General features: G+C 35.0%; 1 protein-coding gene across 1 annotated transcript in view; it reads left to right on the top strand.

Moving 5' to 3' along the window:
* Window positions 1-8,148, top strand: part of LOC122244638 (uncharacterized) — a 61,847-nt gene extending 53,699 nt beyond the window's left edge. Inside the window, exons 3-6 of the mRNA XM_086533743.1 lie at window positions 3,123-3,297; window positions 5,533-5,687; window positions 6,450-6,663; window positions 6,931-8,148. Of these exons, the coding sequence (XP_086389869.1) occupies window positions 3,123-3,297; window positions 5,533-5,687; window positions 6,450-6,663; window positions 6,931-7,004 (618 nt within the window). The 3' untranslated portion in view covers window positions 7,005-8,148. The remainder of the gene's footprint in view (window positions 1-3,122; window positions 3,298-5,532; window positions 5,688-6,449; window positions 6,664-6,930) is intronic.
* Window positions 8,149-12,500: the final 4,352 nt, after the last annotated feature.

The following is a 12,500-nucleotide window of genomic DNA, read 5'->3' as shown; positions in this document are numbered from 1 at the left end:
AGCTACTGACTCATTTTTTTTTTTTTCGAAATCAATACTCGATGAAGAAAATTAACAAGGACATAACCGCCTCTTTTTTTTTTTTTTTACAGACTTTTAATCGTTTTATTGATCGCACTTGAGAATGAGTCAGGACCATAGACGATTAAAAACTTTTTGGTTCTTTTTATTTTCATTCATCCCCCTTACCCCCCATTACCCCCGCCTAATGTCACTTTTTGACCTTGTTCAACCATTTATGAGCACTTCCCATGACCTTATTTCTTTAGTGGCTTCGGTGTATGTATGACTTTTGTTGTGTGTGTGTGTGTGTGTTTGTGTTCGTGTGTGTGTGCGCGCGTGTCTGTGTGTGTATGTGTGTGTGCTCGCGTGTCTGTGTGTGTGTGCGCGCGTGTCTGTGTGTTTGTGTGTGTGTGTGTTTGTGTTTGTGTTCGTGTGTGTGTGTATTTGTGTTCGTGTGTGTATATATGTATGTACGCATGTATATGAATCTGTGCATACGACTTTTGGGTGATGTCTATATATATATCTGTATGTAGGCCTATCTATCCAAATCCAAGTACATAAACGCAATTTTCCTTGCCATGCACGACCACGCATACCTATAAAACATTTTCCTTATCCCTCTCCCAAAAAGCCCTTTTATTGTCTCTCATTGGACATGTTGCAATATCTTTCGCAATGGCAAGGTGTTGCAAAAGTGACACTATCCTTGGAATTTTAATGTCTAGGCCTTTTTTTTTGTTCTTTTCGTATTAAGATCATAAACCTTCACACTGATGGCACAGTCTGCTTAATGGTATAATCAGATATCATTATATTGCCTCTTCTCTTTTTATTTTCCTTTGGTGTTAGTGGTAGAGTTGTATTAGGTATTGCTGTTATTATTATCAGTTATTATTGATATAATGGTTATTATCATCCTCATTATTGTCATTGTTATTATTATTGTTCTTATTATTGGTATTGGTATCATTGTTATTATCATTGTTATTATCATTATCATTATTATTATCATTATTATTATTATCATTATTATTATCATTATCATTATTATTATCTTTATCATTATTATCATCATTATCATTATTATTATCATTATCATTATTATTATCTTTATCATTATTATCATCATTATCATTATTATTATCTTTATCATTATTATTATCATTATCATTATTATTATCATTATTATTATTATTATTATCATTATTACTATAATCATCATAACCATAATCATCATTATCATTATTGTCATTATCATCATCATCATCATTATCATCACTATTATATCATCCTCATCAATATCAGCAATATCGTTATTATCATTATCATTATTATTATTATCCTCTCCATTATTATCATTATGCTGTTATTTCATTATCATATATGTTAATCTTATCATTATCATCATCACTCATTATCATACTTATCGTTAAAAATCATCTTTATCATCATCACAATTGTTATTATCATTATTATCATCCTTATTATGATTGTTAATATCGTTATTATCATTATTAGTAGTAGCTGCAATATTACCTTTATTACTCCATTATAAGTGATGTTATTATGATGATTATTATCATCATCATTAGAATCATTATCATTAAAACCATACCTATAATCATTATCGTTGGAATTATTGTTATCATTATCATTATGAATTATTGATATCATTATCATTATTAATATTAACATTACCATTATTATTGCTATCATCATTATCATTACCATTTGTATTTTTACCATCATCATTAGTATTGTCATTATAGTTATCATTGATATAATACTTTTATCATCATCATCATTGATATCACTAGCATCAGTAGAAGTAGTAGAAAAATTAATATTAGCAAGTAATAGTATTTTCATAATTATCATCGTTATTCATATCACCATTTTTTTTATCCTTTTCATTCTTAACAGCATAATCATGATGATGACTAATGTTATATCTCTGTGCTAGCCTTGCCAAGCCTCAGAAGTCTATTAATTGTGTTGCAATCTTAATTTATGTCTCTGCTTTGATTAATTTTCCCTTCGACATCCCCTTAAATCTCTTCTGATACCTATTTTACTGCTTATCAATTTCAACATTTGATTTAACATTAAATTGCATCAACCAAGGTCTATTTTAGGTGCTTTTTCTGCCTCACAAAAACTAAATCTTGTGGTTCGCCCTATGAAACGCCAGCAATTAGCTTTGTCCTTCGATATATATATATTTTTTTTGTCTTAAGAGAATATGTTCTAGGTTCTAAGAGAAAATTTTCGTGATTCTAGAAGAAAAAAATCTTGGTTCTGAGACGCTTTGGGGTTTTAATGGTTGTTAGATTTTTTTTTTTTTTGGTCATGGGACTTTTGTTGCTGTGTGAATATGTGTATCTTTGTGTGGTGGGGGTGTCTGACCGTGTGAGTGTAAGTTGTCCGTGTGTGTGTGTGTGTGTGTGTGTGTGTGTGTGTGTGTGTGTGTGTGTGTATGTGTGTGTGTGTGTTTGTGCATATGAATGCGTGTACTTATGTCTGAATCTGTCACTGCCTGTTTGTCTATATGCGTATATTGTGTATGCGTGTATGTGTGTTCGTGTATTCAGCGTCTCGGCCTTTTTAAAGTTTAATTTCCTTATTTTTCACTTCAACATAGATACATAAGATAAAACAAATATGTAATTGAAATTGGCAGCCAAGTTATTCATTTCGCCTTTTCCATATTTGATCACTCGTAAAGTAACTTCATTTGGCGTCTTCTATCTTCTCTTGACCTCGTAAATTTTCTCGTGACCTCGTCTGAACTTACCTGACTTCTTTTGTCCTCTTATTCTTCGATCAACTAAACCTGTCCTGACTTCCTATGCCTTTACTTAGCTCTCTTGGCGCCTTCTGCCCTCTGCTGATCTCATTTGTTTTCTCCTGACCTCGTCTCAACTTCCTATTCCTTATCTAACCCTCCCCTGACGCGCTCTGTCTACCCTTGACCTTCACCTTCACCTGCCTCTTAACTCAACGTCCTGACCTCACATGACCCTGCCTAACAATCCCTCACCTACCCCCCCTCCCCCCCGGCACCCAAGCCCGACCCCCCACTAAGACCCACGTCCTCCTTCTCCCTCCTCCCGCAGCTGAGCCTGTTCGTTCTGGCCGCGGTGGTCGCCGTCGCAGCCTCCATGACGGTGTCGATGAAGGAGGCGGCCGAGCTTCCCGAGGAGCTGAAGCCCATCGTGCCCGGCGGCTCGTGGTTCGACGACATGGCGGTGGAGCGACTGCGGAAGAAGCACGAGGAGCTCAAGGAACTGGGTGAGGCCTCGGGCGCTGCCGCTAACTCCATTCGCAGGGAGAACGAGGGTCCCTCGCTCAAGAAACCACTCGCTAAATAACGGTTCTTCTCTTTCTCTTTCTCTTTCTCTTCTCTTCTCTTTTTCACTTCTCGCTTTTCTCAACCCCTCGTTTTTTTCATTATTGTTATTAGTCTTTCTCTCCTCCTGCTCCTCTTTTTTTTTCTTTTTTTTTCTCTCTCTCTCCTTTCTTCCCTTTCTCGCATTCTTCTTATCCTCGAGCGAGTTCACCAGCCAGAAGCCGAGCGAAATTATCCTTAAGTTTAGGCTTATCGATTCTAGTTTCGGTTTAGAGCGAAAGAAAGTAGAAGAGTTATTGATCGGATTCTTTTGAGATCTGCATGACTTTTATGCTTCTGGTCTATTTTACCGATTCTAAAAAAAAAAAAAGTTTAAAGATGCATGCTGGATTGAAATGAAACGGAGTAAAAATAACAGTCAATCAGTCAGAGTAGATGTTGCAGGCAGTTATTTATGTATTTCTTCCATCACTCCCAGTCGAGGTGGGAGGCTAATGTCTCTCTAAAATGGCATTGAGTCAGTCCTGTGCAACACACTCTCAAAATGCATCGCTGCCGAAAATGCCAAGTTAAACTAAATTGCATGTATTTTCATTTCCTTTTTACTCCGTAGGCCCTTCCTCTGTGTCTCGAATACCGTTGGTTAAGTTGTACCATCGAGAATAATAGACACTTGCATGCTAAAAGTGTTTTAATTCATTCCTGTTGCACTGTCGTAATTACTAAGGGGAGAACGATTTTATGATTTGATAATGCTGAGTAAAAGTAAAAATGGAAAGTAAAAAAATAAATATATATATAGAACTTTATTTAACAAATGAATCAGATTTTAAGGGGGGGGGGGTCAGGTATATAATATAAAAGTTAATGATCCCCAAATGGACGAGATAATTTTCAAATACAGTAGAGTTACATTTTCAATTTTGTCTCTGCATGTCTCACTATCTGCAAAAAAAATATATTACGCATGAATATAATCACATTTCATTTACACATACAACTACAGTACGTAGGCATTATCAGTTCAAACATAAAAGTTATTTAATGTTTCATTCGACTGATATTTTCACATGTTATACACATTTTCTGTCGCATGTGTTCTCTCGTTGTGCCTCTGCTCATATGTGCGTCTGTACAAGTGTTATGTCTGGCGTTTGACTTATTTATGAGCTTTTGGTTTTACAAGGCAAGACACATTGGATCCTTGATGGTAAAATGTGTGAAAAGGCAAGAGCTCTACATCTAGATAGATAGAGAGACATGAACAAATATATCTATATCTATATATCTATCTATATCTATCTATCTATATATATATATATGTATATATATAAATAAATACATACATACATATATATATATATATATATATATATATATATATATATATATATATATATATATATATACACAAACATACACACGCACACATCACACACATTCATATATATGTGTGTGTGTGTGTGTGTGGATAAATAAATAGATAGATATAGAAAAAGAAAAAGAAAGATACAGATAAATAAATAAAGAAAGAGAGAGAGAGAGAGAGAGAGAGAGAGAGAGAGAGAGAGAGAGAGAGAGAGAGAGAGAGAGAGAGAGAGAGAGAGAGAGAGAGAGAGCGAGAAAGACAGATCGACAGATAGATAGCTAGATCCCGATATATAATTGCACAAAATCACCAGATCATCACACGTCACAATAGCAGAATTGAAGAAAAATAAAACTCTTCAATTATGTCGATTATGTCTCCCTTGATTCATAGTTTTAACCAAGACACCTCTTCAAAATAACTCCAAAAAGACACTCCAAATACACCCCTTCCTTAACCCCACCATCCTACCCTTTACCAGCACTTATACTGTCCTCACCCCCTCTCCCTCCCTCACCCACCCTTCCCTTCCTTCCCTCCATTCGCCCATTAGCACTTACACACCCAACCCCTCCCCCCTCTCCCTCCCCCTTCTCGTACCTACATACTCCCCTCCCCTTCCCTTCCCTCCCCCTGATATATCCACTTCCATTCTCCTCCCTTCCCCTTCCACTATCCCGCCCTCCACTCCGCCCCTTCCTCCCCCCTCTCCCCCCGGCCACATAGCACTGACACATCCCTCCCGCCCCCTCCGCCCCCTCTCCATCGAACACTCACACGACCCCCCACTAACACCCCCCCTCCCCAGGTCGTCTGGACTCGCACGAGCACACCGACGACGACGAAGAGATGTTCATCATGGCCCGCCTCGGATCGCATCAGGTGGTGAAGCTGCCCGAGGGAGAGGTGGCCGCAGAGAAGCTCCATGGCCACCACCACCACCATGACCATCTGTCCAGTCAGGTGAGGGAGGCAGGTGGAGCTCTCCGGGGGCTCGTGGCTGGCTCTAGGGGACGTGGTCTCGATCCAGGTGCTTTAAATTCAGGTGGTCAGGACAGGTGTGCCGAAGGAAAACATCTGCAGAAAGCAGTAAAAGGAGAGCCAGACAAAAGTTTCGAAGGCGCAGGGGATCAGAACAGCTGTGGCAAAGGAGGGACATCTGTGGGGGAGGACTGAAAGCAATCAAATATGCACTTGAGATGTCAGAGGGAACTTATCTAACGAGGTATCTTGACGTCTTATGAGGCGAGAGAAACTAAGGCAAACAATGCCAAGGGTGCAATCGTTGCTTGGGAAATTAGTCATACGTGCATGATATAGACGCCTGTGGGGGAAGGGTTGGGGAAGTTGTCTGCCCTGGACGCACGTGTAAGGTTAGGTTATCAGTGTTTGGATGAGGATAAAGAAATTGCTCTATGATATGGGTAGGTCTAAATAATGGCGAGGACAGAAATCCTTTTTTATCACAAAAACTTTGCAGTGCACACACACGCACACACACACACACATGCACACAAACACACACATAAATTTGTCTACTTACTAATTAATTTGTCTATTCATATACAACTGCACATAAATACTTATATGAATACTCATACTCTTATATATGCAAATACAGTCTATGTACATGTGCACACCATAGAGCCAGCCAATCCCTATCCAAGACCTTCACATTCTTGACGAAGCCTCGAGCACCTCATGACCCCTCCCCCCCCTCCCCAGAACACCCGCGAGGCCATGCGGTCGTTCCTACGCCAGCACGCCTTCCAGAAGAAGAAGGTGGAGCCCCTGCCCGAGCACGACATCGAGTCCACAGAGACAGGAAGTGGACCTGAAGCCGCGGCCTCTAAGGAGTTCATGGAGGTGTACGAGAGAGAACTCAAAAAGTTCTTCAAGAATTTCATGAGCGCAATGCTGCAGGCTGAAGTCGGAGGAGGTGGGTGAACGGCGGGTCCTTCAGCATGGTTCAAGTAGTGAAAATATTGTTGAGATTTTTGTTCGTATATACTCTACTTAGAATAATTCCTCTCTTTTATGAACTATGGCCATTGGACGTATTCACTTCAATCGATGAACATGCCAGGCGATAAAGTTGAATGTCAATTGTTTTAGTTAATGCTCCTGCCTTGTCTTTGCGTACAATCCATGGCCGTCCTTCTCACCCAAGTCCAGTCCACGCATCTAAACCTCCTTGATCTTTTAGTGAGAATCGAGAACCGGAGCGAGGAAGAGAAGGAAGGCATCAACGGACGTCCGAATGCGGTCGCGTCCCCCTGAGGACTCGACTCCCAGCAACGCAGGACGTCCCATCGACTCCTTCAGTCCTTCGCTGGTTGACGTCGCCTTCAACTCCCAGGGACCTCAGCCTTCCCGTCTTCGCTGGTTGACTTCCCTGTTCTAACCACCAGCTCCTTCTCTATAATCCTGCCTCCGTTTCCTTTTCGACGCTGAAGATCAATCTATCCTTCGACTTCTGTGACTCCTTTTCCTATAGATTCCTTCCTTTTTGTTCTTCTCGTGGCTGTACACTTCGCCAGCGACCATTTCTTTCCTTCCTCCTTCGCTGGTGCAACGTCACCGCTCACTTCTACTCTCAATTAATTATTTCTCTTTATAAGAATCTCTTTTAGATCTTGTCTTGCTTCGATGTTTTATATTTTCTTCGCCATTCTAGTGGCTTTATCGGTATTATTTGTATCATTTGTGAAATGTCCAGGTATTTTTTTTTTAACTTTGTGAGTCCTGAAGGTCCATTTCTTTATTTTCGTCTTCCATAGATGCTAAACAGTCAGCTGTTCTCCCGTCTTACTCTTGCTAGATTCATGTCAAACTCATTATTTATTTCGCAGACATGTACATAAAGAAAGTCTCACACACCTTTCATTGTGTATAATATAGTTTCTTATAAGAAGACATTATAAAATGACTAAAATTTTCCAAAATTGATATACAGTAATGTCTTTGGAGTTCCTATATATCATAGCGATTTCCTATATCACGTGATGGCGTTACTTATAACGTCTCTAAGGTAGAACATGAACAAACCTCTTTCTTAGTGCCTTGACAGCGCTGTAATATTTTCCTTTCCTTCTCTCCTTCAGTGTACTGATGTTTGTATTTTGTATCTTATCACTGCCTTTTGTAAACACGAATCTATATATATATATATTTATTTAGCTAGGATAGATATAATTTTAAGTTCACTGTAGAGTCATAAGATGTACATCATGAAATGTAGAGTTGACGTGCATTTACAGTCTAATGAAAAAAATGATATAGTGATCTCTCTCTTTCGGAAAACTTAGAGGTTTGTGTGAGTTTTTACGATTTACATAACCATTATGAGGGACGACTATGCAAAGCACTATATTTAGGGATTTGGGAAGCTTATTTCAGCCCTAGAATAAATTTGCAAACATCCTGCTTTTTGTTTCATTTACAATATATATGTTTTCATTATAAAAACAAAGCCGATTTTTTTTTCTCAGAAAACTGCGTGTCAGTTCTGCTGATCAAATTTATGCCCTACTTGAAGTATTCACATTATAAATCACTATCAGATATTGTTGAAATTATATAATATTTCAACATCTGAACAAATCATTTATATCTATATTTGTTTATGAATTCAAAATAAACAAATGATGAAAACATTACCACTAAGAACCACCAATACATTTATTTTTTTCTTGACACCAGTTTTGATATATATATATATATATATATATATATATATATATATATATTTATATAATTACATATATATATATATATTTATATATATATACATATATATGTATGTGTGTGTGTATGTATATGTATATATTTACATGTATATATACATACATACATATATATATATGTATATATATATATATATATTTATATATATATATATATATATATATATATATATATATATATTGTTGAAAGTTATATATCTGAACATCTGAACAAATTATTTATATCTACATTTATATATGAATTTAAAAGAGACAATTGATGAAAAAATTACCACTAAGAACTAAGAATCTAGGTTTTATTATTGACACCAGTTTTGATATATATGTTACCTTCATATCCATTATCTCTCTCTCTCTCTCTCATACATTTACACACACACACACACACACACACGCACACACACACATATATATATATATATATATATATATATATATATATATATATATATATATATATATATATATATATATATATATATATATATATACATATATATACATATGTGTGTGTGTGTGAGCGTGTGGTGTTTATATATGTACTGATATATACAAATATGTCTCTGTATATATACATATGTATGGGTGAGTGTGTGTGTAAATTTATATATCTATATATTTATATCTATCTATCTATATGTATATATATATATATATATATATATATATATATATATATATATATATATTTTATATACATAAATTTATATATATATGTATGTATATATATATATATATATATATATATATTGCATATACATAAACTTATATATATATATATATATATATATATATATATATATATATATATATATATATATATATATATATCATCATCATCATCAGCCTGTATCATTCCACTGCAGGATGTAGGCCTTTGTCAATTTTTTCTAGTCATTCCAGTCTTGTGTCCTCTGATTCCAGTTTACTCCTGCGAAATTCGCTATTTCATCCTGCCATCTAGTCATTGGTCTTGCCCTTGGTCTCTTTGTGTCGCATATTTTCCATTCTGTTGTTTTCTTTGTCCGATATATATGCCCAGCCCACTGCCACTTTTTTTCTTGATGCTCTTGAGTATATCCTCTACTTTTGTTTGTTGCTTGATCCACGTGGCTTTTTCTTGTCTCTTAAGGCGCTGTCACACTAGCACTTTTCCGTCAATTTTCTGAAAAATTGTCAATTTTTGAGCGAATTGGCATCTTTCTAGTCAGACGATAATTCCGAGTTTCCGCGTGAAACATTCCCGTCGTCTTATTGGCCAAGCATAATCAAATCAAGAACTATATTTTTAAATGTTCGTATTTGTTTTAAATCATTAATTATATTCAAATATGATGAAATTTACTTTCCTTATTTATAGCATAAAATTGACAAAGAGAAATATGTAAATCTAAATTTTATTTCCATAGATAAAATTTGTTTTAAGTGCTCGACTTCATTGTTTACATCCGTCAGCCGCAGAGCGCGCTATTTTTCTTCCAGTTTTGAAAACAATGGACTGTGGATGGACACAGGCCCTTCAGAGGAATACTTGAATTAGAATATTTTATTGTTTTCTTGTTACGCTCAGCATCTGCTAAAACTGCTAAAGTCTAGCATAACCGCGCACTATCGCTTGTTCGGCGCCATTGTTTACAAATGCGATGCGAGTATCGCATTACTAAGCCGATGGCTCCTAGTGTGACTGCGCGCCTCGAAAAATTGACAATTTTTGAAAATTGACGAAATAAAACGACGGAAAATAGGCTAGTGTGACAGCGCCTTTAAGCTAACTCCTAGCATAAACCTTTCCATTCCTCTTTGAGTACATACTAATTTCCTCTCGAGTACCTTGGTCGTACTCCATGTTTCTGACCCTTATGTCATGACTTGGAGGATACATTGGTCAAAAATCTTTCTCTTTAGCCATAGTGGCAGACGACCTCGTAATATATTACTATGTGCACCGAAGGCACTCCAACCTAGCCTGATTCGCCGTTTTATATCGGTTTCGCAGGATGTACTCGTCTGGATGAGTCGCCCCAGGTATACATACTCGTTCACTGCTTCTAGTACCTCGCCCTGTATTTGTATTTGCTTAACTGGGGTTCGACTGTTGAACATGACTTCAGTCTTTTTCATGTTAATTTCAAGGCCAATCTTCAGACTTTCCCTATTTAAATCGCTTAGTAATTGTTGTAATTCATCTGCTGACTCGCCGAAAAGAACAATGTCATCTGCAAATCTTAGATTGCTTAAGTGCTCATTCCCTATTTTAATCCCTTTCTCCTTCCAATCTAACTTCTTGAATACTTCCTCCAAGCAAGCTGTAAACAGCTTCGGTGAGATGGTGTCGCCCTGCCTAACACCCTTTTTATTGGTATTTTATTGGTTTCTGCGTGGATTTTGATGGTCGCTGTACCATCTCTATATATATCCTCTAATAATCTGCAATATATTTCCTCTACTCCTTTTTTACGAATTGCATCTAGTACTGCAGCTATCTGTACCGAATCGAATGCCTTTTCATAATCTACGAATGTCACACACACACACACACACACACACACACACATATATATATATATATATATATATATATATATATATATATATATATATATATGTATATACATATATATGTATATATAAATATGCATATATAAATATATATATATGTATATGTATATGTATATGTATATTATATATATATATATATATATATATATATATATATATATATATATATATATATAAAATGATATGTGTGTGTGTGTTTGTGTGTATATATACATACACACACACACATCATTTATATATATTATATATATATATATATATATAATATATATATATATATATACATATATATATAATATATATATATAATATATATATATATATAAATATATTATATATTTATATGGATAGGATAAATAAATTAAATAAATAATAAATAAATAAATATAATATATATATATATATATATATATATATATATATATATATAAAGTGTGTGTGTGGTGTATGTATAAACATTTATATATATATGTATATATATATATATATATATGTATATATACATTTATATATGTATATATATATATGTATATGTATGTTTGTATATACATTTATATATATGTATATATATACATGTGTATATATATAAATATTTATATGTATATATGTATATATATGTGTATGTATATATATGTATGTATATATATATACATATATATATACATATATATGTATATATACATATATACATATATATATATATATATATATATATATATATATATATATATATATATATTTGTATAGAATTCTAAAGTTCCAATCCATCTTCACAATGAAGATAGAACTGTCAATCTGTTGGTAAGAAGTTTTAACTATAATGAATATGGAACAGTCCTAATATTTTTGATCCAGAAAAATATCAGAAGGTCATTTGAGAAAAACATCCATGAAATTAATCAGTATAACAAAAAAACATTCCTAAAATCTAACTAACGCACTCCGCCCACATAATCTTGATTGGCTATTGAGTTCGATCTGAACATGCAGGATTACCAAGACCGAGATTCATGTACATGACGCCCACTATACGAAAGAAACACATCGTTATGGTTATGGTTTTATGCATTAAAAAAAATCTTCACTTATAGATTTTGACATTGATGAAAGTCGAGGAAGATTTCATACAGCTGATACTGTGAACAAAGGGTATATGGTTGCCAAGGAACAATAAAGTAAGGTGGTTTTCTTGTCCTTGGGAAGTCCTTGATAATTTATTTCCAGATAGCTTCTTCCACTTGTGGTATATAGATTGTAAAGTTTGATTAGATTATATTGAAAATATACTCTGATCTTGCAAATAAGACCAATAATTTTCATATTATCTATTTACTTTATTGAAGAGATGAAACAGCTGAGTGTGGACTTCACAGATACAATGAAAAATGCACTTTTGAAATGTACAGAAGAGCTGAGTCTCCTTTTCATGTAAACTTCGATGTTAAATTGGACTTCCATTACATTTTCTGTC

Source organism: Penaeus japonicus, unplaced genomic scaffold, assembly GCF_977035675.1.
Source record: "Penaeus japonicus unplaced genomic scaffold, GWHDUDI00000001_assembly GWHDUDI00000040, whole genome shotgun sequence".
Taxonomy (NCBI): Eukaryota; Metazoa; Arthropoda; class Malacostraca; order Decapoda; family Penaeidae; genus Penaeus; species Penaeus japonicus.
Note: the sequence above shows the minus strand (reverse complement) of the source record. Positions and strands in the feature narration are given on the sequence as shown.